Source organism: Nothobranchius furzeri, chromosome 12 (assembly GCF_043380555.1).
Source record: "Nothobranchius furzeri strain GRZ-AD chromosome 12, NfurGRZ-RIMD1, whole genome shotgun sequence".
In the NCBI taxonomy this organism is placed as follows: domain Eukaryota; kingdom Metazoa; phylum Chordata; class Actinopteri; order Cyprinodontiformes; family Nothobranchiidae; genus Nothobranchius; species Nothobranchius furzeri.
The window spans coordinates 287,183-313,481 of record NC_091752.1 but is presented as its reverse complement, the minus strand read 5'-3'; the positions used below and the strand labels follow the sequence as shown (position 1 = coordinate 313,481).

Here is a 26,299-nt window from a genome sequence, read left to right as displayed (position 1 = left end):
ATTTTCTCAATACGTAGTTTCGGTGAACGAGCGAAGATGTGGAAGATTGGCTTTCCTCTCGTGGTTCTTTTCGCCGTCGGGCTCGGTAGCCTCGTTGGTGGCCCACAGGACATAGACCCTAATGACGATGGGGTCCAAAATGCTCTCAACTTCGCCGTTGCTCAGTACAACCGAGGCAGCAACGACGTGTACCAGCACGGCGTAGTCGGAGTGATAAAGGCTCAGAGTCAGGTCGGTTGGTTTTCGTTGTCGGTTTCAGATGAAAACGTGTCCAGAACTAGAGCTGAACGTGTCTAACTAAATCCTCTTTTTGTCACGAGCTATCCTCCAGTGCTAAGGCCTGTTTAAAGTGATAGCCAGACAGTTTAAGGCGGGGTTCTGAGAAAATGTTTATTGATTTGCAGACTAGCTAACCAGACTGCCAAAGTGCTTAAAGAGCAAGTCACCCCCAAATAAACTTTTTTTTACTGATAAACTAAATAAACGAGGGTCTAATCGTGCTGCAGACACGTGTAAATAATTTGGCACTTCAGTAGTTAGATAGTTAAAATTTAAATATTCTGCCTAAAACTGGCAGTGCTGTGCCGTTGTCAGGAAAAAACTCTGCACTGTATTTTAATTTAAATCTGCCACCGCTATTGGCTAAGAGGTATGCTATGATGTAAACTGGTACATTATGATGTCACAATGCTGTTGTGAGCCTGTGTGTGTGTATTTTTAAAAAGACTAAATCAACAAAATGCAGACGACTGAATGCTACTGTTGAAATCCTTCCTGACTAAAACAAAAGTCTTTAGAAGGGCTTATGTAAGTGATCAGGCATAAATCCACAGTTGAGCTGTTGGAGGTAGCTTTTTAAAAAGCTTCAGTTTGGAGAAACAGAGATTAGTTCTGTTTGGATCAAGGAGCTAACAGCTAGTCACAATTAAAATGAAAGCATCCCAACCACAAGTTCACAGCAGCTCGTGCAAATGTTGTTTTAAAACTTTTACATTGACATAAGACTTATATTACATTATTATGGAATTTGTCAAGTTCTCCTATGAATTTACCACTAAATGTAAATCAAACAAGGACGGGGAATGATGTCCTTTAAAGGCCTCGTTCCCTTTTCTTTTTTTCAATACATCTGCTGTGGTTACCTGGTATGAATTAATGCCTTGTAAGTCATTTTCTGTTCAAATTAATACCCATATGATGCAACAGTTTTTGTTGTCATAAAATGATAAAAGCATGTTTATAACACTTTTCAAAAATAATCACAAATTGGTGTAAAATAAAATTCTTAAAGAGCAAGTCACCCCCAAATCTACTTATTTTTTCTTATAAACTATATAAATGTGTGTGTAATCGTGCTACAGACACGTGTACTCAATAGTTTAGCATTTTGGTGCATTTTAGTTAAATTTTTAATTTTCTGGCTAACGCCGGGGACACACCGGCCGCGGAAGCGCCGCGAAAATGGGACCGCCTTCATTCGGCGCCCTTGTTAAGCTATTCTATAGACCACATGGGCCGCCGAAGCGCCGCGAATCGCCTCGTGCCGGCGCTCCAGCCCGCGCCGTGCAGCGATCATTTCGGCATCGGCTCTATTTTTTTCGCGAGCCGCGGGTGAATCGCGTCAATTCTGGCAGGAAGTCAAACCTGGACATAAGAGGCAGGCCGGTAAAGTTAACAAAATAAAGCATTTCAAAATAAAATTCCTCAATAGTCAAATGTGTTCGCAATCAGACACTGCAGAAAAACCACACGAACACGCACACACATCGAACTTGTGTGCGTGTGTGACCACGTGAAGGGGGGAGTGGTTTTGGGTGTCTTTTCACCGGAGCAAACAGGACAGAGAGGCAGAAAGTCTGAGGCAAGCAGTTAAGATGGATGACTTTAAATTAATTATGGAAGTTGAGAAACACAAGAAGCTGTACGACCCCTGAAAAACATGATTATTTATGTGCTCATTTCTGAAGAAACTGCTAGGATACAGCTGCAGACTTGGAGCGGGTTCCAAGAGATTCAACTGGCAGAAAGAACTCATACCATAGGTTCACACACACACACACACACACACACACACTCAAACGTAGAGGAAAAGAGCTGAGAAAAGGCAGAGAGGAAATGGAGGACACCAAGTGTTTAAAAGAAAAACTACAGCTGAGCCGAGGCGCGCCTCGACTAGGGCGCGTCTGATCTGAACTGAGGAGCGGCGAGCAGCGGCCGAATTTCGTGAGCGATTCGCTTCTCGGCGCTTCCGCGGCCGGTGTGTCCCCGGCGTGAAACTGTCAGTGTTGTGCTGTTGTCAGGTACAAACTCTGCACTGCATTTGAATTTAAATCTGCCATTGCTATTGGCTAAGAGGTACCCTAGGGTGTTAGCTGGTACCATATGATGTCACAATGTTGTGTTGAGCCTGTGTGTGATTGTATTTGTTAGCAGCTCCGCCCTCTCGGTCTGCTAGGCAACAGCATTTGTTGCATTTTTCAAATAGGAAGTGGGAGTTGAAGAATAATCTGCTAGGGGGTGGCTTGCTCTTTAATACAATAAAAAGTGTCACTTATGGAGTCTTCTCTAAAAGCTGTTCTAAATAAAATTGTCTCCAACTGCCTTCAATCCCTTGTAAACAGGGTCAGAAGTTGGCATTAATCCACTTCTGGTTTTAATGTGGCCTGATGGAGGATTAGTACCTTCATCAGATCCAGTACCATACCCAAGGCTGGATTAATTCAATTCAAGTTTATTTATATAGCGCCAAATCATGACAAGAGTCGTCTCAAGGCACTTCACATAATAAACATTCCAATACAGGACAGTTCATTAAGCCAATCAGAAATAATGTTTCCTATATAAGGAACCCAGCACATTGCATCAAGTCACTATACAGCAATCCTCATACTAAGCAAGCATGCAGCGACAGTGGAGAGGAAAACTCCCTTTTAACAGGAAGAAACCTCCATTAACCATATGGGCAACTGGGCAATTGCCCAGGGGCCCACGAACCCTAAAGGGCCAAGGGCACGAGCAAAATACAGTATCTGTAATTTCCCGCTTTATGAGGACTATGGTGACCGTACGTCTTCTTTTACCCGGACATGTCCACTTTTCACTCTCTGCCCGGGGCGTCCGGACTGGGGGTTCTTGTATTGTAAATGTCCGGCTTTTCATCCAGGAGCAGCGATCGAATTATGGGGGAGCTGGATATCCTACACATGCAGGGGAGCCGGAGAAAAGTTTTCCACCTATATTACATCATTTATGGACTCTTCTGAGCAGAGAGCACAGAGAGCAGCACAGCGCTGATCGTTGTTGCGCAGCGATCCAGGCTGCTGCGTCCAGCGCACGGTCCATTCTCAAAGTGGCGCAAACAAAAAACTATAATTAACACACGATGGTTCATGTCCGCTCATGTTCTCTACTTTCTGTCTTATTTGTGCCTGAAGCGCTCTGCTACTGCGGAGCTCATCACCTGTGCTGCGGTGATGTCACCTCACTGACGCAGCATCGAAACGCGCTCTCCGCTTTGCGGTCAGGAGATCTTTGATCTGCTCAGAAGTAACTGATGAGGTGAAAAAGTAAGAATCCAGGCAGCAGATTTTCTGTAGAGTTTAGAGGAGATGCAGGAAGATGAGAGACCGACAGGACAGGAAATAGTTCAATAAAAACAAGAAAACAAAGTAAAATGTAGGTAGATTTATCTCCACTACACGTTTTTACCTGTATAAAACAATAAGTTACACACATGTCATATTTATACATCTGATACAATTCAGATCACCTTCAACACTCTGTCACACACCCAGGGCCGTTTCAAGACATTTTGGGGGCCAAGGCAAAATAAAACAAACTGTCCACCCGGGCTTTTGCGCTGCACAGAGACGCTTCGCTGCCTATGACTGAACGTCAGTTGAGAGTCAGTCTCATGCAGACTGACCAATGAAGAGAGGGCCTCAAGTTAAGACCCTCTCCGCATTGGTCAGTCCACACGAGGTGGGTCAAAGGTTACCCTGAGCAGGTTACGTGATGTCAGGCATTCAAGTATTGAGTATATTTACTGCATATTACAGTAAAATATTCTGTATGTGACCACATTATGGTGATCTTTGGGTCGTGATGATGGGGCCCTTGAATACTGTTGCCCAGGGTACAACGAAGTGTTAATCTGGCCCTGATCATACCTGCCATATTCAGATTTCCTAGGGGCTCATCGGTCCCGGCGGATCTCTGTCGTGATGAATTGAGATCATCATGAAGCTATACAGGCAAGATGTTCAGAATCCTGCTTTAAAAGTTGCTGTGACAAAATCTTAAGTTTAGTTTTTATTAATTTTCTGAGCGTCTTGATCTTGACGAGACATATTTTTTCAAAATAAACCCTTTCAATGTTTTTTTTCTTCCGGTAATTGCTTTTTCTTTCCAGACATTCCCATGTCTCCTATGAGTTTATAATAAGTGTGAAGAAAAAAGCCCTGATCTTCTTCAGCATTGTAAAACATGACCACTTCAAAAACTGCATGTTTCTGCCTTAAAGGGATACCTAGCTAATTTTTCATTTTTTTTATTAATTTTCTACAATGACACTTTACAGGCTTAATGAAAGGCCACACACCCCCTGTGGCCAGAATATTCCCCTTGCAACTGCAGACTGGAGGGCTGCTCTGTTGGGACTTAGAAAAAGTGGAGGTGACATACCCGGCACTGCAGTCTGGTTCTAGCACATTTCCTGCATGTTTTTGATCATGAGCACAGCTGATTTGTTTATTTAGAGATAAATCACTCAGCAAGGCTGGGGAGACATTTAAGCTGTTAGATTAACCCCGGCTTTCCACGGGAGCCGTCAGCAGCACGTTACTGCAGCAGCACGTCTTGCTCGCGTAAGCTGCTGCTTGGCCCCTCCCACGAGACGTGAAGCAGCAGGGGAGCAGCTGTCACCGACAGAGCACAAAGTCACACGAGTGACTTCGTCAGTAAACACAACAACAAGCAGGAGAAAATTACAACATGGTTTGTGTTTTATGTTCTGTCCGTTTTATAATCGCCAATACGGACCTGAAAAACAAAGGAGACCGCTAGCTAGGTGATAACTTCTCACGGGGACGCACAGTTAGTAACCTTTTTTAAAGTAAAGCAACCGGAAGGCAGTACGTTCTTTATTCTGAAAATCTCGGGAGCTTCTCTCCGTTTCCGCGTCCGATTTCCTGTCTTTCCTTCCCCAAAAATGTCGAACTTGACCCGTTTCGGAGGCGTCGCGCGTAGAAAATAGAACCGGCGCGTAAAGGCCGCGACATGCTGCTCCTGAGACGCAGCCGACTCGCGCTGCTGACGGCTCCGGTGGAAAGGTTCTGTTGACCACAGCGGTTCCTATCAGCAGCTATGACGTGCTGCTGCAGTAACGTGCTGCTGACGGCTCCTGAACATAATCTCTATTTGATCATCTCACCTGCTCTTCTCTGAAGGTGGTTGCAGGAGTGAAGTACATCATAACTGTGAAGATGGCAAGAACCTCCTGCAGAAAGAGCAGCGTAAACGATCTGTGTCCCATCCAGACAGACTCCAAGGTAGTTACTTCATTAAACGCGTCATGTCAGTATGTACAATTGATTGTCACATTAAATGCATTCTGAGCTTTCTTTTCCAGCATTACACCTGCACGTTCGCTGTGTGGAGCCGCGTGTGGCTAAATGATATCCAGCTTCTGGAGACGAAGTGTCAGTGAGCTTCGTGGGACTGGTGGTGTTTGCACAATAAACTTCACTCCGAGTTTGATCACTTTTCAGATGCACTTCTACAGTATTGACTTCTCATTTTAGCTTTACAGCATCTTTCATACTTCATTATAAAATGGATTATTTGGTGTTTCAACATAAAAAATGCATAAATCTTTCTGTTAAAAACCTACATGATTGTATTACATGGTTTAATATACTTTAATGATCGTGTGTGTGTGTGTGTGTGTGATCTGTGTAAACAGGTCCCTTTTGGGCTCCAGATGGTTCTTATTCTGATGTGATTTGCCTGAGTAGTCTTTTCTTCAGGTGTTCAATAAAGCTTTGAATCAGAGTACAAAAACTATAAATACTAATTACTACCTGACACTTGGCTTGTCCAGTTTTTCTTTTTTTTCCCCTTTTGAGTTTAATGAAAGCACTTTAACCATCATGTGTTGCATTTATTTTAATCAATTCTGCTTTTTAAAATGACAGGAAGTTCAAGACGTAAGGCGTGTTTCCACTACAAGAACTTCAGGGTTGGTATACAGGAACCTCCCGACATGCGTGTGTCTCCACCTGACCGGGCCGTTTTCAGGACCCTTCTGGGGCGACGGTGGCACAGGAGTTAAGCGCTCGCCTCACAATCGGAAGGTTGCAGGTTCGAGCCCCGCTCAGTCTGTCGCTGTCGTTGTGTCCTTGGGCAAGACACTTAACCCACGTTGCCTGCTGGTGGTGGTCGGAGGGACCGGTGGCGCCTGTGCTCGGCAGCCTCGCCTCTGTCAGTGCGCCCTAGGGCAGCTACATTGTAGCTCATCCCCACCAGTGTGTGAATGTGTGTGTGAATGGGTGAATGACTGATTGTGTTGTAAAGCGCCTTGGGGGGTTCCAGGACTCTAGAAGGCGCTATATCAAATACAGGCCATTTACCATTTACCTGCTCAGGAGTAGGTACTCCCGAACGGCCCGGTGGAGTAGCTGAGCGGAACCTCCGGTTAACTCACGCTGATTGGTTGTAACTCAATAGGAAATGGCATCAGCAGACGTCCAAAACAACCGGCAGCAGTAAAATTAGAAGGTGAAGCAGAATGGAAGCAAAAAAAAAAAAAGGCACCAATCGCATATAAAGAGCAAGTCACCCCTTCAAAAGTCTCATTCCACTCCGACTTCCTGTTTGGAAAATGCAGCAAATGCTGTTGCCTGGCAGACCGAGAGGACGGAGCTGCCAACAAATACACACAGGCTCTCAACCACATTGTGGCATCATAATATACCAGCTAAGGTCATAGTGTACCTCTTAGCCAATAGCGCTGGCAGATTTAAATTCAATTGCAGTGCAGAGTTTTTACCTGAAGAGGGCACAACAGTTGAAAGTTTTAGGTAGAATATTTACATTTTAACTAGGATGTGCTAAAGTGCCAAATTATTGACTACATGTGTCTACGTAGGCACGATTGGGCACTCATTTAGTTTATCAGCAAAAAAATGTTGATTAGAGGTGACTTGCTATTTAAAGTCTAACTCCCGGTGGAACCCCCCCCCCCCCCCCCCCCCAGCTGTTGAGGAAATTCACCCACATATTTAATTAATGGACTTGTCTCACAAAACTCAGAGCTGCTCTTGTTTCTGAATGGATTAAATCATGATACACTTCTATAAAATAAATGCTTTTAATATTAATGTTACTTTAGGTGCTTTTTGGGGCTGATCAGTGACATCACTCACTGTCAAAGCAATCGTGATATGCTGACGTCTGCAAGTTTGGAAAGGGCTGAATTTGAATGGAGACACAACAGCTGAGAACTGGGACATCCTATCTCCTGGTCAAGTTCCCCATCCCAGGAACTACCCGGGAGTTCTGGGAATGGAAACATGCCTATTGAGTCTGAGAGGTGGTTTTTTCATATCCCTGTTATAAGCAGCAATATGCATAAAATAAAGTTCAAATTAAGCTAAAATACCAACGAAAACAGGAGTTGTATAGTGTCAACTTGGATTAAAATCTACTTTCTTAGTCTCACAGTGGTGAAAGTCACTCGTTACAGCAGCGCATACACTTAGACAAAAAGAAAAATAAGATTACAGCTAAACACACAATTATCTAATATTGTAACCTTCAACCAATAAAATAGAAAATTGGGTTTCCAGAACTATGCAGCATGAGGAACACGAACATAATGAACATCTGTATTGGCCAAGCGTTGAACACATACTGAATATTTAGTTAATGTTATTGTGTACCAGGATAATGCCAGTACCAGTTAAACTGTGGAGTTATACACTCTTCCTGCACAGGGAATGAATGACCTAGGGAAGCATTTTGTTTTACATCTTGGTGTCTAAAGGAGCTGTCCATGGCCTCCACAGTGGGTGGGAAGAGTTTTCCAAAATGGTCAGCTTCACCAGCGTCCTCCTTTCACGTCTAAATCCAGGGGCAGCCCAGACCAAGCTAGCTTGTTGAGGCTCTTGCTGTTATTTTATTAAATGAATGTAAACAGAATGAACCGTAAAAGTCGCATTCTCTTCCATTTCAAATTTCTAGTTGGTATCCAGGGTTCGTGGGTCAAAGGTCAGAGAAGGAAGATGGAGAGCTGGGAGGAGTTTAGCTTTCTGACATCCTGGTGCTCCCTCAGCCTGCAGGTTCTAGCTTGGCTTGGAGAGGGTGTGTGTGTGTAAGTTTCTTATGAGCAGAATATATTTGCAGTAATATGTAAGTATGAATTGTGTATATTTTTTGTAATACTTCTGCATTTATTTCCTTAAAAATGCTCAACATTCACAAACTAATAACAACACAGGTTAATTGAAATGGATTTATAAAAAGGTTAATTATATTTTAACTTACTTTCTCAAATAAAAATGATATATTTAAATTAAATGTAATTATTGAAACTAAAAGTAATAATAAAGACTGTAAGCAGCATTTGGTCAGCTGCTATCTGTTCACAAAAGTTAACATATTAAATTCAGCAGGTTTAAGGTCATTTACAATAAAGTAAAAATAAAGGCAATTTGTTCATTCAGAGTAAATCTAGAGTTGAAACTAGCTTAATCTGGCATAATCTTAAACTCCTTTTTGCTGAGATAAAGAGAAGAGGAGGTTGTATGACGTCAAAGCGGAGTTATTCATGTTGTCATGTGGGTGTAACTGGATGGGAGTGGTGTGTTTACCCAACTTTTACTGTTTCATTATTCCAAACTTAACACCAAGCTGCGTGCTGGCTGTGTTAGACTTTCAAAAACACTTTATGTTACAGTAAGTTTAATTTATACAGAGGACAAAATTAAAACCTCAGTTTATGTGCATTCACCTTAAGATGGTGACACTATTTTAGTTTGATAGTAAAAAGTCCCACAGGACATTCAAAAAGTGATTTAATATGTTTTCATGTTTGGATTTTTATTAACTGAACACAGGACTGGTCCAGCAAAACTCCACAGGAGTTATATAAAACATTTTATAAAATGTTTAGAAAGAAAAAATATATATATTATCTTCTCTTATTTCCCTCCATTGTACCTAAATAGTGGCATGGTTCGGGCACATGTTAGACCCACATGCAGAGAATACACAGGAAATCAGAACAGGTATATAAAAATTTGTTCATTGGTTCAGTGGCGGATTTAGCAATTTGGGGGCCCAAGGCAAACACAGACATGGGGCCCCTTACTCTAAATTTTCGACAGTCTTATCTTTAACAGGATTTGTGAAACTCTCCCCTCTTCTGATACGAGTTATTTTCACTTTTTATTAGTGCTCCTCTTTTTTCCTGTCTTTCTCTCTCTTTGAGTGCTTTCTTCTTCCTGTCAGTGCTCCTGTGCCTTTGTTTTTTTCTTCTATTTTCAATTTTGGTCTATGTTTTCCTCCCTTTAAACATTTTCCATTGTCTTTCCTTTCTGCTTCCTTTTGATGTTAACATAGGAAAACGACGTCACTTTTGGAAGTGAAGATAGCTTTTTAAAGCAAGCTGCTTCTTTCTGTTATTGGAGCCACTAGGATTATTGGAGCCACTAGGATAACTCCTTCATGTTTTAACTACCTCTTCGAGTTTGTTACGAACGCTCCTGCCTCTCTTCTTCTTTTTCTGCTTTCTCTTCTTTTTATTTGTGGTCTTATGGCACTTGGCAAACAACAATTTGGTGCATTACTGCCACCAACTGGATTGGAGTGGAATAACTACCAATCACTTCCTGTTTGTGCGTCGGCGTATTAAAGGAATAGTCCATTGTGGCATTAACAGAGGGGTGCCACCAGTCAGGGCTAGGGGGCCCCCCAACAAAAGGGGGCCCCAGGCAACAGCCGACCTATGCCTTATGGTAAAACCGCCACTGAATTGGTTGCATGGAAAGCAGGGAACTGGAGCTAATCGGCGACGACGGATGTCAAGTACAGGCACCCGGAAACTAAACAGGAGAAAATGAGTTGGGCAGGAGATGGTCCAAAAGCTGGTGTGTGAGAATGTAGAGCAGCCAGAAGGTCTTCAAGGTGAATGAACTAGAGGCAAACTGCAGCACAGGGACATTTTTCTTTGGGAGCCAAAATGCTTCTCAGGCGTTTATTTCATTGCTTTCCTTTTACAGATCAAAAATAAAAAAACCTCCCCAAGCCTCTACCTGGCTTCCTTTAAATACCTCAGAAAATCACACCAGCAAACAATCAGCCCCAGTCATCAGTGCTCCTAGCCTGGCAAGCCAGACTAAATAAATGTATTATTTAAACTTTGCAAAGCAAGAATTTGGTCTAGTTCACTAGGCTACAGTGCTCCAACATTAAATCCAAAAGGAAATAAACATCCACATAAATGTGCCTAGAGCCCCCTTCAGACAGGCCATGAAAAATGGAAATGTTCGGGACTCTGTCCGTAAGACCTTTGTGTCTGAACACAAACATCCGGATAACCTTTTCCATAATTTAACCGGACGACGCCCCTAGTAACAGGACCGGACTTGTCACGGACAGGGTGGCTGCTTCAGACTGGTGAGGTCGAGTTCCGGACAGGGAGGAGGGGACCGGGGGACGCTGTGCGCACCCAGATAGCCCGCTGCTGTAGCATGCGGCGAACCATGGCAGCTCGCCTCCTACGGTACCGTCTCCTAGACGCGCGACGGAGCGCTTCACACCGCTTCAGTGATTCCTTTAACCATTGTGTTTCATCATCCAGGTCTCTTATGCGTCTTCGTGTGCGCAGAATTATGCTTAACATAAGTCCGACCCCCCCCCCCCCCAGACATCTGGAACTTTTCCCTGCTGTGGGAAGGCAGCCGAAAGGACAAGTTCCGGTACAAAACCGGATTGAATTGTCCACACATATTCCAGAATGTCTATCTGAAAAGGGCTTAAGTGTTGACATATCCAGGGATTCCCAAAGTGTGGTGCGCGCACCCCCGGGGGTGCGCGAGGTGAAAAGTGTAATGGCGTCAAATTACTGTTTTTTTCCCCTTCACAATAAAAATGTGTAAATAAACAAAAAATATTCCTTTGTAATTTTTAAAATAATTAAAATAAAAATTGAAATAAAAATTTCTATTCAAAATGCACTTCATCTTAAAATGAATCATAAAAGAAGAATTCTTCTTCTACTACTACACACTGCATTTGCGCACCTAGCTTGTAGCCTCTGCCATTTTTGCAAGTATGCTCAATTGGCTGAAATCAGGGAAACTGTCAGGTGAGAATTTGAAAGTCAAAGTTAGTGATAAAGCAGGAGAGGAACCAAGGGAGAGTTGTGAGTCCGAGGCAACAGATGAGAGAGTTGCTACGGATCCGGGAGAAAAAAAACAGCGGGAGTCCAAAAATGATGAGCCGAAGGAAACAGCAAAGGAGGGAAGATGGCAGCATGGCAAAAGAGGTGATGAGGGTGAACACCAGATGGGGAAAAAAATAAGGAAATATGATGAAAATTATCTACGTCTGGGCTTCACTTGGGTTGGTGATGCAGATTGCCCAAAGCCGCAGTGCGTGGTGTGCAGCGAGGTTCTAGCAAACAGCTGCATGAAACCTTATCTACGTCGGCACCTTCACACAAAGCATGGCAATGTAATTCAAAGACCCCTTACATTTTTTAAATCAAAACTGGAGGAGTTACAAAGCAGCAAAAAACAACTGCAGTTTCATTCATATGTCGGGTCTACAAAAGACGCATTACGGGCTTCATATCTTCTCAGCTACAGAATAGCGAGAAACGGGCTGCCTCACACACTTGCTGAAGATGTGTGCTTGCCAGCTGCCAGAGAGACGGTGGGGTGCATGATTGGAGAGAAAGAAGCTAAAATGTTAGACATGATTCCAGTATTAAATAACACCGTCACGCCGCATCGATGCACTGTCAGAGGACATCCTGGCTACATTAGTCAGCCGGGTGAAAGAAAGCGAGTTTTACTCGCTGCAGGTAGACGAGTCTACAGATGTGAAAAATCTGGCCAATCTTCTGGTATACAGGTGCTGGCCAGTAAATTAGAATATCATCAAAAGGTTGAAAATATTTCAGTAATTCCATTCAAAACGTGAAACTTGTACATTATATTCATGCAATGCACACAGACCAATGTATTTCCAATGTTCATTACATTTAAATTTGATATTCATAAGTGACAACTAATGAAAACTCCAAATTTGGTATCTCAAAAAATTAGAATATTCTGAAAAGGCTGAATATAGAAGACACCTGCTGCCACTCTAATCAGCTGATTTACTCAAAACACCTGCAAAGGCCCTTAAAAGGTCCCTCAGTCTTGTTTTGAAGGCACCACAATCATGGGGAAGACTTCTGACTTAACAGCTGTCCAAAAGACAATCATTGACACCTTGCACAAGGAGGGCAAGACACAAAAGGTGATTGCTAAAGAAGCTGGCTGTTCGCAGAGCTCTGTGTCCAAGCACATTAACAGACAGGCGAAGGGACGGAAAAAATGTGGTAGAAAAAAGTGTACAAGCTCTAGGGATAACCGCACCCTGCAGAGAATTGTGACGACAAACCCATTCAAAAATGTGGGGGAGATCCACAAAGAGTGGACTGCAGCTGGAGTCAGCGCTTCAAGAACCACCACGAGGAGACTCATGAAAGACATGGGATTCAGGTGTCGCATTCCGTGTGTCAAGCCACTCTTGAACATGAAACAGCGCAAGAAGCGTCTCGCCTGGGCCAAGGACAAAAAGGACTGGACTGATGCTGAGTGGTCCAAAGTTATGTTTTCTGATGAAAGCAAGTTCTGCATTTCCTTTGGAAATCAAGGACCCAGAGTCTGGAGGAAGAGCGGAGAAGCACAGAATCCACGTTGCATGAGGTCCAGTGTAAAGTTTCCACCGTCAGTGATGGTGTGGGGTGCCATGTCATCTGCCGGTGTTGGCCCACTCTGTTTCCTGAGGTCCAGGGTCAATGCAGCCGTCTACCAGGAAGTTTTAGAGCACTTCATGCTTCCTGCTGCTGACCAACTTTATGGGGATGCAGACTTCACCTTTCAACAGGACTTGGCACCTGCACACAGTGCCAAAACCACCAGCACCTGGTTCAAGGACCATGGTATCCCTGTCCTTGATTGGCCAGCAAACTCGCCTGACCTTAACCCCATAGAAAATCTATGGGGTATTGTGAAGCGGAGGATGCAATACGCTAGACCCAACAATGCAGAGGAGCTGAAGACGACTATCAGAGCAACCTGGGCTCTCATAACACCTGAGCAGTGCCACAGACTGATCGAGTCCATGCCACGCCGCATTACTGCAGTTATTGAGGCAAAAGGAGCCCCGACTAAGTATTGAGTGCTATACATGCACATTCTTTTCATGTTCATTCTTTTCAGTTGGCCAACATTAGAGAAACAAACATTTTTTCATTGGCCTTTAGAATATTCAAATTTTCTGAGATACCAGATTTGATGTTTTCATTGGTTGTCACCTATAAATATCAAAATTAAACGTAATAAACATCGGAAATACATTGGTCTGTATGCATTGCATGAATATAATGTACAAGTTTCACGTTTTGAATGGAATTACTGAAATATTTTCAACCTTTTGATGATATTCTAATTTACTGGCCAGCACCTGTATGTCCGTTACATTTTTGAAGGCACGGTGCAAGAAGATTTTTTGTTCTGCCGACCCCTTACTACCCGAACAACAGGAGAGGAAATCTTCAGTTTAATGGATGTGTTTATGAGGACCAACGGGATCGACTGGACTCGCTGCGTGGGCATTTGCACTGACGGGGCAAAATCAATGACAGGGAAGCACACAGGGCTTATAGCTCATATCAGGAAAATGTGGTTACACTGTAGCGTTCACAGGGAGGCCTTGGCAGCCAAAAACATGCCAGCTGATCTACTCAAGAGTCCTGAATGATTCTGTGAAACTGGTGAACCTCATTAAAGCTCGCCCGCTAAATTCAAGACTGTTCACGCTGTTATGCAATGAGATGGGCAGCGAACACAAAGCATTGCTGCTGCACCCTGAAGTGCGCTGGTTGTCCCGCGGCAAAATGTTAACGAGGCTTTTTGAGTTGCGACACGAGCTTCAGCAGTTTTTTGAGGACAATCCGTTTGATTTGGCTGCCAGCCTGCATGACGAAGACTTTCTGAAGAGGCTCGCCTATCTGGCGGACATATTTTCTGCTCTGAATGAACTTAATCTAAGTCTGCAGGGAGTCAGTGTTACCCTGTTCAACACACAAGATAAGACTGAAGCTATGATGAAGAAGCTCCGGTTCTGGGCGAGCTGTGTGAGTGAGAATACACTCCCGTGTTTCCCTACGCTTCACGACTTCTTGCTGGTTAATGACGTGCTCCTGGGTGTGCATTTCAAAAGTCTCATCATTGAACACCTCAACCAACTCGCTGAACAGCTACGGAAATACTTCCCACCCATCGACAAATCCCAAGCGTGGATTCGCAACCCATTTGAAGTTTCCCTCCCGGTCACACAGCTGTCATTTCAGGAGCAGGAACAGCTTGATCAAGCTGTCATCTGATGGCGCACTGCAGTTGCAGTTCAAACGAAAGCCACTTGTGGATTTTTGAACTGAGCTGATGCCATCATACGCAGTCCTGGCAAAGCGAGCCTTGAGAGTTTTGATCCCCTTTGCTACAACCCACTTATGCGAGGCTGGTTTCTCTGCTCTGACAGCAGTTAAGACTAAACATCGGCAAAGACTGGGTGCTGTTGAGAAAGATTTGAGGCTTAAACTGTCTTCAATTGTGCCAAACATTGGAGAGCTGTGTGCGAAGATGCAGGCCCACCCGTCACATTAATATGTGTAAGTATTCGGCCAAATGGTGTTGATATTATTGCTATAAATATACTGGAAATATTCACCCCTCCCTCCTTTGTCTCTCTTTAACTTGCTGCAGGCTGAGCCACCGACGCTGCGCTTGAACATCCTCGGGATCCAGCTTTAGTTATTTTTTTTAACCGGTTCCTGAGCCATGCAATTTTTTTGTGTGTAACTTTATTGTGATTTAAATCAAATTATTGGCGTTCTAATATTTCCATAACCTGTGTTGTTAGCTCCACGGCCATTTAAACTGCTGCACTTTTTGTTCAACGCAGCTCAAAATATTTTAACATTTTCCCTGAAGTTCCTGCCTGTGATCCTGCCTGTGATCTATCATTCTTTGCTCTTAAAAGTAGAAGATATTGCATAACTTTGTTATAGTGTTTCAGATTAACTCAAATGCGAGGGCGCATTGTTGTGTTATGATCATTTTATGTGTTTTTGTTCATTTGAGCATGATTAAACATGCTGCCTTTAATATAAATAACTTTAATATAAATAAATTTCAACTGCCGTTTGACGCTAACAAAAATGCTTGTGGCATTTTTTAAGGTGTGCAGCAGTAGCATAGCCAGGACCTAATAAAAGTGTCCGTAAATAAATGAAACAAGTTATTATATATATATATATATATATATATATATATATATATATATATATATATATATATATATATATATATATATATATATATATTTATATATGTATATATATATATATATATTTATATATGTATATATATATTTATATATGTATATATATATACATATATAAATATATATATATATATATATATTTATATGTATATATATATATATATATATATACATATATAAATATATATATATATATATTTATATGTATATATATATATATATATATACATATATAAATATATATATATATATATATATATATTCGCCGCATGCTCTCAAACCGGCCTGTGACCCACAGCCGCGCACTGAGCGCTCTGTCGTGTGCGCTGTCAATACTATGATACTTTTCGTTTTTTCAATGGTGAGAGCATCTGTGCAATATCTGACTGACACTGGGACACCAATCTCAACGCACCTTGCTATTGACAGCACACTGAAAAGCTGCGGGAGCGAGTCTGTCATGTCACAGATGCACTCCAGCGGAACCACGGCCCACGGGTGCAGAAGAGCGCATGCCGGAGTGAGTGATTTAAAAATTGTTGGCTGAAATAGCACCTAACGAGACTCGTTGACAAAATCATCCGTTCAGCCTCTCACGGAGCTGTGCGCAGGCTGTGTCAACTCCTACTCTACTACTTGGTTATTAAAGCATAATTAAGTGGTTCCATAGCCACGCCCCTACTGTGGGGGGCTGGGGGTGCGTCGACATGGTCGGGACATAGAAGGGGGTGCGCAGCTAAAAAAGTTTGGGAACTGCTGACACATACCAAAGACAAAACTGTTTCTACAATACAAGCAAACTAAGACCAAAGAAACAAATCCCACTCCCTTTGGTTTGTCCAAATGAAGCAGCCAATCATAGGATGATCCAGGGAGGTAGTACTGGGTGGGCGTGGGCCCTCCCCTCACAACCTAATCTGGATACAAAGCAAACATGAAATCCCAAATTGTAACTACATCCACACCAGTGCAATATTCACATTTCAGTCTGGTTAAAATATCCCCCATCACAGTGCCAGCAGGCTACAGAAATAAATTGCAGGGGCGAATGGGAAATCATCCATACCACTTCGTCACGCTCACAAACGTTTCCTCTCTAACAAGCTGAAGTCTTCCTTTTGTGACAGGGTGAGTGTGACTGTATCCAGATTGATCATGCGCCCTGGCTGCTTTAGGTTAGTTTCATCACTCAGTTCAGGAGGTGTTAAGACTCTTTAAGGAAATGAAACGTGTCTGATTAGCTGCAGCATCATGATCCAGTCAGAGCGCTGAGGTCAGCATCTCAGCTGCTTCTGGACCCCACCACCAGATGAAAAACAACATCTGATGGAGCCTTAATTGCCACTTACACATTAGCGTCGGTACGGTCCGGGGAAGATAGCGTCAGTTCGGTCTCGATGGGCGGTGTAGTGTTTACATATACTGTAAATCTGAAGGACTTCTCAGGAATGTGGAAATCCCCGAGCCGCTGGGCGAAAGACCGCGGTGTCCACCATAATAAGATAAACAAAGGCAGGCATGTGTGGCTTTTGGAGACTCTGAACCACATTATTTTATTAAACTGCTGTGTGTGTCCTCATAAGGCGCATTCGGACTGTAGGAACCTTCTGTAGTTCCTAGGACCTTTCCAGCCCCCTTTTGCGCGCGTTGGACAGTAGGAACTGGGAACCTTTTACCGTAGTTCCTAGAACCATTTTAGCTCCTACTCTGAGGCTGGGACTTTCTGTGCTTCCTACGGAACTAACGTGACGTCGGCGCTTAGTGAGCCACACCCCTTGCTTGATTTCTGCATCTTTTCTGTTCCGAATCATGTTTGTTTATTTAGAAACAGACGGGACTACATCCCGGATACTCCTGCTGCCGCTAGCACACCTCGCCAAAACTGAACAGGTAAATAAAACAGTCTGAAGGCATTAGAAAGTGTTTTGTTTCTTCTCTTGAAATGACCAGAGCCGGATTTAATAAATGGACTACACTAGGCAGGCTGCATTTTTGCCCCCCCCCCCCCCCCCCCCCGCCTCCATCAATGTTATTTTATGAAATGAAATCTGAAAGTTACCAAAGTTACTAATAAAAGTTCATTCACATTTTACATAGCCTAGTCTTTGGATACAAATTGATTGTTTGTATGCCAGAATAAGTCATGTGTTGTATGTTAAACATTTTATCAGACTATTTTTTGATATTAATGATTTCTACGTCATTACACAGCTGTATTAAATGTTAATAAATTATCCTAATCTCATCCATTGGGGATGTCATTGTTAAGGCGGTAGTACCATTAAATAACCACTAGGTGTCATTAAACTATGTAAACAGAGCAAATATGCTTCTCTTATTTGCTCTGTTTACATTTAATCAACACATTTAATAAAAAGATGTTCTGCTAAATACAATAGCTTACAGCATTTTTAAATGTTGACAAATTAATCACATGATGGTGGAAAGAATAAATAGATGAATTTGAATGGACTGAAGCATGTTTTAAAGGTGCAAAAACAAACTATAAACACGCAGCTTAAATTATTACAGTATAAATTTAATACAATCTATAATCTTACAGGAAAGTATTTTAATGAAATGAAAACATTATCTTAAGTTTTGATCTTGCTTTATGCTCATTCAGGCTGTTTTTGCCTCTGCTGAAACAGAAATTCTGTGTCAATTTTCTGAGTGTGAACTTATTGTTTGTTATGCTATTTGAACATTAATAAAACATATTAGAAAAATAATTAATAAAACCAGCAACACTTACCAAGGAAACCATTTAGCATGCTCCACTCCGGGATAATCTTCAGCCTTCCAGCATCACAGGCCTCAGTCACAGCAGAAACACGTCTAAAGAAATGTTCCTTGGTTAAGCTTCGGTTTATGTCTCCAGATTTCCTCTGTGATGCAGAGAAATATCCAGTATTTTGAGAGGGATGGTTTAGTGCAAAGTACTCACGCATCCTGTCATCAGTTTGGCACCACTTTGCAGGATCAGATGGGTAGCTTGCTAACACCCTTTCTAGGTCTAGAGGCTCCTGCTGACAGCCTCTGCAGACCCTTGCAGCAGGCTGCTGTAAGACTATATTGGGCTCACTTCTGGCTGGCTGCTGTTCTTCCAGTTCGTCCTTCTGTGACGGCGTTGATGTTGACGGCGTTGGCGCTACAGCGTCTTCCGCCACATCTTCCACCTCGTCTTTGGGCTGTGTCTCCTCCGGGTCTGGCTCTGCTGACTCGAGCAGGTTCACAGCTGTCGGACGGCTGCCCGAGCAGCTCGACAGAAACTTCTGTAAAGCCCCCCGCTGTCTCTTCTTTAGTTCCTCTTCATTTTTTTTTAACGTTTTGCCGCACCCGAAAGCATCGTGAAAGTTAGCCTACTCAAAAACACCTGCTAGCTTTGTTGAGTCCCGCTCTGACTGACCGCTTCTCTGACGTCCTTAATTGGGTGGCGCCCAAGTTGTAGGCTACAGTCAAGGGCTGGCATTAATGTGACGTAGCTGATGTAACAGTCTGTGGTTAAGATAAATATTGTCACTATTTTTAGTTAATTAATAAATATTGAAATAAACTGTAGATAGGAGTTCAATCTACAAATTCTGTCATAGGACATTTGTACATTTTATTTTAATTTATTTATTTTGAATTGTGTCCCTCTGTCTGGGCCCCATCCAGCCAATCAGGCCCTAGGCACGTGCCTACTTTTGCCTTTGCGTTAATCCGGCTCTGGATATGACGGAAGGAAATTGTCCATTTTGGGATTAAATCACAGAGCGAAAGCCGCCGAGAGCGAGCATGCTTGTGTGACAGATGACTGTTTGTTCTCTATGAGCGCTGCACTCCTCCCCGCGTGATTATGCCGGCTCCTTAAAAGCCCCGATTGTGTCCAGCTGCGCGAGAGGAAAAATGGAGGTCAAAAGTAGTGATATCAGATAAAGTAGAGGAAATGGGAGAAGTATTTAGAAGTGTGATAATTGAGGCTGCAGAGTTTGCAATACCAAAAACTAAAGGAAACACAAGGGAGAGAAAGAATGTACCTTGGTGGTCTGAAGTCTGCGAGAAAGCAATTAAAGCAAGAAATAAAAGCCTAAAAATACTAAGGAAAACACATAATATGGAAAATTTACTGAAGTATAAAAAGTTGCAAGCAGAGGTGAGAAGAGTTGTTAAAAAAGCAAAAAGAGAAAGTTGGAGAATTTTTTGTGGACAAATAGGGAGAACTATGCCGATAAGTAATGTTTGGGGAATGATAAGAAAAATGAAAGGAAAAGATGGAGTTATCCAGTGTTAAAAGTAGGAGATGAATTAGCTGTAACTAATGAGGAAAAAGTAGAAGTACTTGTTAAAATATTTGTTAAATTCCACAGTACTGATAATTTATCAGAAGAAAGAAGAGAAAGGAGAGAAGTAACTAGAGGAGAAAATGAAATACAAGGGGGAGGAGATGGGGAAGATAATTTTAAAAGTACTATGGATATGCCTTTTTCTTTGTTTGAGTTGGAACGTGCATTAGCTACAACAGGTATGACTAGTCCAGGAAAAGATCAAATATGCTATATAATGTTAAAACAATTAGGGAAACAAATGAAATTAAAATTATTGGAGATTTATAATATGATATGGGAAACAGGAACATTGCCAAAAAAATTGGAAAGAAGCAGTTATTGTACCAATAATTAGGGTAGGAAAGGAATCAAGTAGTACAAATAGTTATAGACCCGTTGCATTAACATCTCATATAGGTACAATAATGGAAAGGATGGTAGTGGATAGATTAACAGATTATTAAGAAAGAAATAAAAAGATATCACAGTATCAAAGTGGATTTAGGAAAGGGAGAGGCACGATGGATGCAATTGTTTATTTAGAAACAGAAATTAGAAAAGCATTAATTAATAAAGAGAGTTTAGTGGTAGTCTTTTTTGATGTAGAAAAATCCTATGACATGGTGTGGACAGAGGGAGTGTTAATTAAACTTAAAAAATTAGGAGTAGGAGGAAGAATGTATAACTGGATTAAAGATTTTTTGAGTGAGCGAAATATTCAAGTAACAATAGGAAGTACATTTTCTAGGGGGTGTGAAGTAGAAAATGACACTCCTCAAGGAAGTGTCATTAGTCCGATATTATTTACTATTATGATAGATGATGTGTTTCAGAATGTGGGGAATGAGTTTGGTAAGGCATTATTTGCAGATGATGGAGCAATATGGAAGAAAGGGAAAAATATCCAATATGTGCAAAAGAAAGTTCAGGAAGCAATTAAAATGGTGGAAAAGTGGTCATATGAATGGGGTTTCAAATTTTCAGTGGAAAAAACTAAAAGTATGGTGTTTACAAAAGGCAAGAAGAAAGTAATGGAGAATTTAACATTGTATGGAAAAGAGTTGGAGCAAGTAGATAAGTTTAAATATTTAGGAGTAATATTTGATTAAAAGTTAATATGGAAGGATAATATAACTAAAATAGAGGAAAGATGTAAGAAAGTAATAAATAAAATGAGATGTGTGAGAGGATATGAGTGGGGGGCTAGCGCTCAGGCATTAAAATACATGTACAGTGCAATGATACGATCAGTGATAGATTATGGGGATATAGTTTATAGTTCAGCATCTAAAACATTAATGAAAAGGATTGAAATCATACAAAGTCAAGCATTAAGAGTGTGTTGTGGAGCACGGAAAACTACACCTGTTGTGGCTCTACCGGTGGAAATGGGAGCGATGCCAATACAGCTTAGAATAAAACAGATAGCTTTAAATTATTGGGCAAGTATACGAGGGTGTGAGGACAACGACCATATGGCAAAAAGGGCACTGAGTCCGTGTTGGGAAATGGAGAAAATGAAGAAGGAATATGGTAGCTGGAAAGTGCAAGATTGGGCAAAAGAGAGCAAGGTCCAAGATAAAGTACAAATTAAAAAGTTTTTATATACAGTTAATCCAAAATGGATATTTCCAGAAGTGTGTGTTGATTATAGTATTTATGATAAAATAAGAAGCAGTGGGGGGAAAGGAGATTGGGATAAAATTACAGAAGATAGATTAAACAGCTATGAGTCTTTTGTGCAAATCTTTACAGATGGATCAAAGGAAATGGTGGGGGGAAAAAACCGGTTTTGCATTTGTGATACCACATATAGGAGTAGTAGTTAGGAAAAGAACTCCAGATCATTTATCTGTGTACACAGTGGAGATGATAGCTATCTTATTTAGTCTTCAATGGATGGAACAAAATAGAATTAAAAAAGGAATTATATGTACTGATTTGTTATCTGTATTAGTGTCAGTTAAATTAATGTCTACCAAAAGTCGAATAGATATTTTATATGAAATATATGAAACCATATTTAGATTAAGGAAATTGGGTACAGAAGTTAAATTTTTATGGGTACCGGCACATAGAGGAGTATAAGGAAATGAAATGGCAGATTCTTTTGAGAAAAAGGCAATAAGAGAGAGAGAAATAATAAATATTGCAAATAGTGCCGCTGAAATTAAATCTATCATTAAATCACATATATGTCACGGGCTGTTTTTATTCTCACAATCAATGTTTTTAGGTCTAAGAGTCTGCAGGTGGGCGTGTCTGGAGAGCAGGAGCAACAGCCAGCTGCAGCTCATCTCCAATCATCCTCCAGGGTGTATTTAAGGAGCTGACTTCCTCAACACTCTTGCCGGATGATTACTCAACCTGGGTAGTTCGAGTCAGAATAAAAATCTATTGTTAAGCTAAAGATTAAAACTTAGACTAAGAAATGTTTTTGTGAAGCAGCTTTCTACCAGACTAGGACCACGATTAATCCTTCCTCTTATCCCTTCAAGGAACCATCTCCTCCAGCCATTTCCAAGAACTTTTCATCAGCTCCACTTCATTCAGCTCCAACCCCTGGCTGTACGCTCTCCACTACGCCCCTACCGCCTACCCTTTCAAGCTCACCACACAGGAACCTTGGACCTCGTCTTCATCAGGACCCCTTTACAACCCTTCTTCATAAACCAACCTGTGCTCCTTCGTATGCCCTCTAGCCACCTCCTGACAGTAAGCCTAAACCTTCAGTTATCCATCCTATCATCTCTCACGGATATTAACCTTTGTCTCTCTTTTAGAACATCCTGGCACATCCTGCATCAGTTTGAGCAGCGCTTTGAGTTCTCCAGTTTAAAATAAATTATTTATTTTCTTATCTCCCTCTTCCCATCTCTGATTCTGCATGTCGTGGGTCAAAAGAATACCACAGAACATGACAGAATCATCCGGCCCGAATCCCGACCCCGTCGCAGGATCAGTTTCCCCCACCGTCTCTGAAACCCTCGCCAGCCACGAATCAGCCATACAATCTCTGTTAGAACAGCTCTCCAATGCTAACCAACGACTGTTTCAGATGGATACCATGTTGCACCAAGTCCACACACAACTTACCACCCCGGGACCCCCCTCCTCAGAGGCTTCTGCCCCGGGCCCCGCTGTCTGCACCCCACAGGCACTTCCGGGGTCTGCAGCTCAGTTTTATTTCCGGGTCGCGGACTCACCACCTCCCGAAACTTTCTCCGGTGAGTACGGCAAAAGCCGGGGATTTTTGCTACATTGTAGACTGGCATTTGAAAGATCCCCAGATTCTTTTGTTAACGATTCCGCTAAGATATCGTATATAGTGGGTCTACTCCGGGGCAAAGCCTTGCAATGGGCCGAATCAAGGAGTCGCCAAGCTAGTTTTCTCCAAGGGCCGTTAACTGACTTTTTGGCTGACTTTAACTTAAATTTTGGGGACGTTGAGTCCCAAACGGAGCTGGCTAAGAATATTTGGAACCTACATCAAGGACGTCAATCAGTAACGGATTTTGCCATAGAATTCAGGACTTTAGCAGCCAACTTCTCTGGGAGTGGTGACATGTTGAAGGGAGCCTTTGCCCAAGCACTAAATGATCGCATTAAAGATCAATTGGCTTACTGTCAGGAACCATCGACCCTTGAGGAACTTATTGCCCTGGCCATACGCATAGACAAAAGACTAAGAGAACGTAGTGGGAGTGTCTCTTTTGCTTCTTCAGCACCGCGCCGGGCTTCTTCACCCCCTTATCGAGCTCGCCCCCAGGAACCACCATCTCTTTCTCCCTCCTGCATAATCGGATCCATCACTTGGGACATCAAGGACAAAGTCCTGGAGGCTCAGAAGACCGAGCCTGATCCAGGTAATGGACCTCCTAACCAGATTTTCGTTCTCTCCACAGTACGGGCCTCAGTCATCCAGTGGGCTCACACAGCCAAGTTTTCCCTACACCCGGGGGTTGGAAGAACTGTAAGCCTGATCAGACGTTTCTTCTGGTGGCCTTCTCTATTTAAGGACGTCAAGAGTTATATAAATGCATGTCATGTCTGTGCCCGTAACAAGAGCAGCAACCAGCCCCCTTACGGCCTTCTCAACCCTCTCCCTATCCCTTCACGACCATGGTCACATATTGCTCTGGATTTTGTCACCGGCCTTCCCCCATCCCGTGGTTTCAATGTTATCCTTACAGTTATAGATCGCTTTTCTAAGGCCTGTCACCTCATCCCTCTTAAGACTCTCCCTTCCTCTGCAGAAACTGCTACCCTCCTAGTTAAACATGTCTTCCGCCTTCATGGAACCCCCTCTGAGATCCTCTCCGACCGAGGCCCCCAGTTTGTCTCCAGGGTTTGGAAGGAGTTTGCTGCCCAACTGGGGGCTCGTGTCGCCCTCTCCTCAGGTTTTCATCCCCAGACCAACGGTCTCTGTGAACGGATGAACCAGGAACTGGAGGCGGTGTTACGTTGCCTGTGTTCATCCATCCCCTCTGGGTGGAGCTCCCAGCTGGCGTGGATTGAGTATGCCCACAACGCCCATACCTCTTCCTCCACTGGTCTCTCCCCCTTCGAGGCTTCCCTTGGGTTTAAACCACCTCTGTTTCCCTTGGACAACTTGTCTTCCACCTCTGTGCCACAGTTCATACGCCAAGCCCGACGCACCTGGTCCCTCACCTCAGCGGCTCTTCGTAGAACGGCGGAACGCAATCGCCGCTTGGCTGACCGCCATCGACGGCCCACCCCTTCCTATGCCCCTGGGCAATCAGTTTGGCTCTCAACATGCAACATCAATCTCAAGAACTCCTGTAAGAAGTTGTCCCCTCGTTTTATCGGTCCATTCAAGATCTCAGCAATCATTAACCCTTCATCGGTCCGCCTCGACCTCCCAGCATCCATGAAGACACACCCCATCTTCCACGTCTCCCACATTAAGCCTGTGTCTGCCAGTCCGCTGTGCCCCCCTCCTACTCCTCCCCCTCCGGCCAGGCTTGTCGGTGGAGGTCTCGTCTACCAGGTTAGGCGCTTGCTGGATGTGCGTCGCCGCGGCCGTGGATACCAATACCTGGTTGACTGGGAGGGCTATGGACCTGAAGAGCGGTCCTGGATACCCCGCTCCTTTATTGAGGATCCTTCCCTGATTAGGGACTCTGAGGCCTCCCGGGCCTCCGCCACTGCCTCTGCCAGGACGCCAGGAGGCGTCCCTTGACGGGGGGGTACTGTCACGGGCTGTTTTTATTCTCACAATCAATGTTTTTAGGTCTAAGAGTCTGCAGGTGGGCGTGTCTGGAGAGCAGGAGCAACAGCCAGCTGCAGCTCATCTCCAATCATCCTCCAGGGTGTATTTAAGGAGCTGACTTCCTCAACACTCTTGCCGGATGATTACTCAACCTGGGTAGTTCGAGTCAGAATAAAAATCTATTGTTAAGCTAAAGATTAAAACTTAGACTAAGAAATGTTTTTGTGAAGCAGCTTTCTACCAGACTAGGACCAAGATTAATCCTTCCTCTTATCCCTTCAAGGAACCATCTCCTCCAGCCATTTCCAAGAACTTTTCATCAGCTCCACTTCATTCAGCTCCAACCCCTGGCTGTACGCTCTCCACTACGCCCCTACCGCCTACCCTTTCAAGCTCACCACACAGGAACCCTGGACCTCGTCTTCATCAGGACCCCTTTACAAGCCTTCTTCATAAACCAACCTGTGCTCCTTCGTATGCCCTCTAGCCACCTCCTGACAGTAAGCCTAAACCTTCAGTTATCCATCCTATCATCTCTCACGGATATTAACCTTTGTCTCTCTTTTAGAACATCCTGGCACATCCTGCATCAGTTTGAGCAGCGCTTTGAGTTCTCCAGTTTAAAATAAATTATTTATTTTCTTACCTCCCTCTTCCCGTCTCTGATTCTGCATGTCGTGGGTCAAAAGAATACCACAGAACATGACTATATATATATATATATATATATATATATATATATATATATATATATATATATGTATGTATATATGTATATGTATATGTATATATATGGAAGAGTGGGAAAGGGAAGAGAAAGGAGGACATTTATTTCAGATACAAGGGAAAGTAGGAAAATGGAAAAATATAAGAATGAATAGTAGAGATCAAAGGATAATATTGAGATTAAGATTGGGACATAGTGGGCTTAATAATACGATGCATCTGATGGGGAAACATCAGATGTGGATGTGGGGTGGGGGGAGAAACGGTGGAACATGTTTTGTGTGACTGCATAAAATATGAGGAAAGGACAACTCGGGGAGAAATTAAAAAACATAGGAGGTGGAGTGATAAATGTAAAGACTTTGTTAAATGGTGAAGAAAGGAAATATAGGTTGGTTATCGAGTA

General features: G+C 42.8%; 2 protein-coding genes and 1 pseudogene across 3 annotated transcripts; all 3 read left to right on the top strand.

Annotated features, from left to right (window-relative positions):
* Nucleotides 1–36: 36 nt before the first annotated feature.
* On the top strand, nt 37–6,084 carry cst3 (cystatin C (amyloid angiopathy and cerebral hemorrhage)). The gene is made up of 3 exons (XM_015944009.3): nt 37–231; nt 5,448–5,549; nt 5,630–6,084. The coding sequence occupies exons 1-3, from the start codon at nt 37–39 to the stop codon at nt 5,705–5,707; spliced, it is 375 nt and encodes a 124-aa protein (XP_015799495.1). The 3' UTR covers nt 5,708–6,084.
* Nucleotides 6,085–11,334: 5,250 nt separating this feature from the next.
* Nucleotides 11,335–15,541, top strand: LOC107375464 (zinc finger BED domain-containing protein 5-like; annotated as a pseudogene).
* Nucleotides 15,542–19,348: 3,807 nt separating this feature from the next.
* Nucleotides 19,349–25,812, top strand: LOC129160947 (uncharacterized). Of its 2 annotated transcripts, XM_070541899.1 has the most exons (3): nt 19,349–22,305; nt 22,433–22,649; nt 22,718–25,812. In XM_070541899.1, the coding sequence occupies exon 3, from the start codon at nt 22,822–22,824 to the stop codon at nt 25,135–25,137; it is 2,316 nt and encodes a 771-aa protein (XP_070398000.1). In that variant the 5' UTR covers nt 19,349–22,305; nt 22,433–22,649; nt 22,718–22,821; the 3' UTR covers nt 25,138–25,812. The 2 variants fall into 2 exon arrangements, with proteins under 2 accessions (XP_070398000.1, XP_070397999.1); XM_070541898.1 differs by having other exon boundaries at nt 22,433–25,812.
* The last annotated feature ends 487 nt before the right edge of the window (nt 25,813–26,299 follow it).

Excerpts from the sequence above, each read along its gene's own strand:
- cst3 (XM_015944009.3), top strand. The coding sequence starts at position 37 with ATGTGGAAGATTGGCTTTCCTCTCGTGGTTCTTTTCGCCGTCGGGCTC. Across the intron at positions 232-5,447 it reads TGATAAAGGCTCAGAGTCAG|GTGGTTGCAGGAGTGAAGTA; the intron begins GTCGGTTGGTTT and ends TCTTCTCTGAAG. Across the intron at positions 5,550-5,629 it reads CCATCCAGACAGACTCCAAG|CATTACACCTGCACGTTCGC; the intron begins GTAGTTACTTCA and ends TTTCTTTTCCAG.
- LOC129160947 (XM_070541899.1), top strand. The coding sequence starts at position 22,822 with ATGTCGTGGGTCAAAAGAATACCACAGAACATGACAGAATCATCCGGC.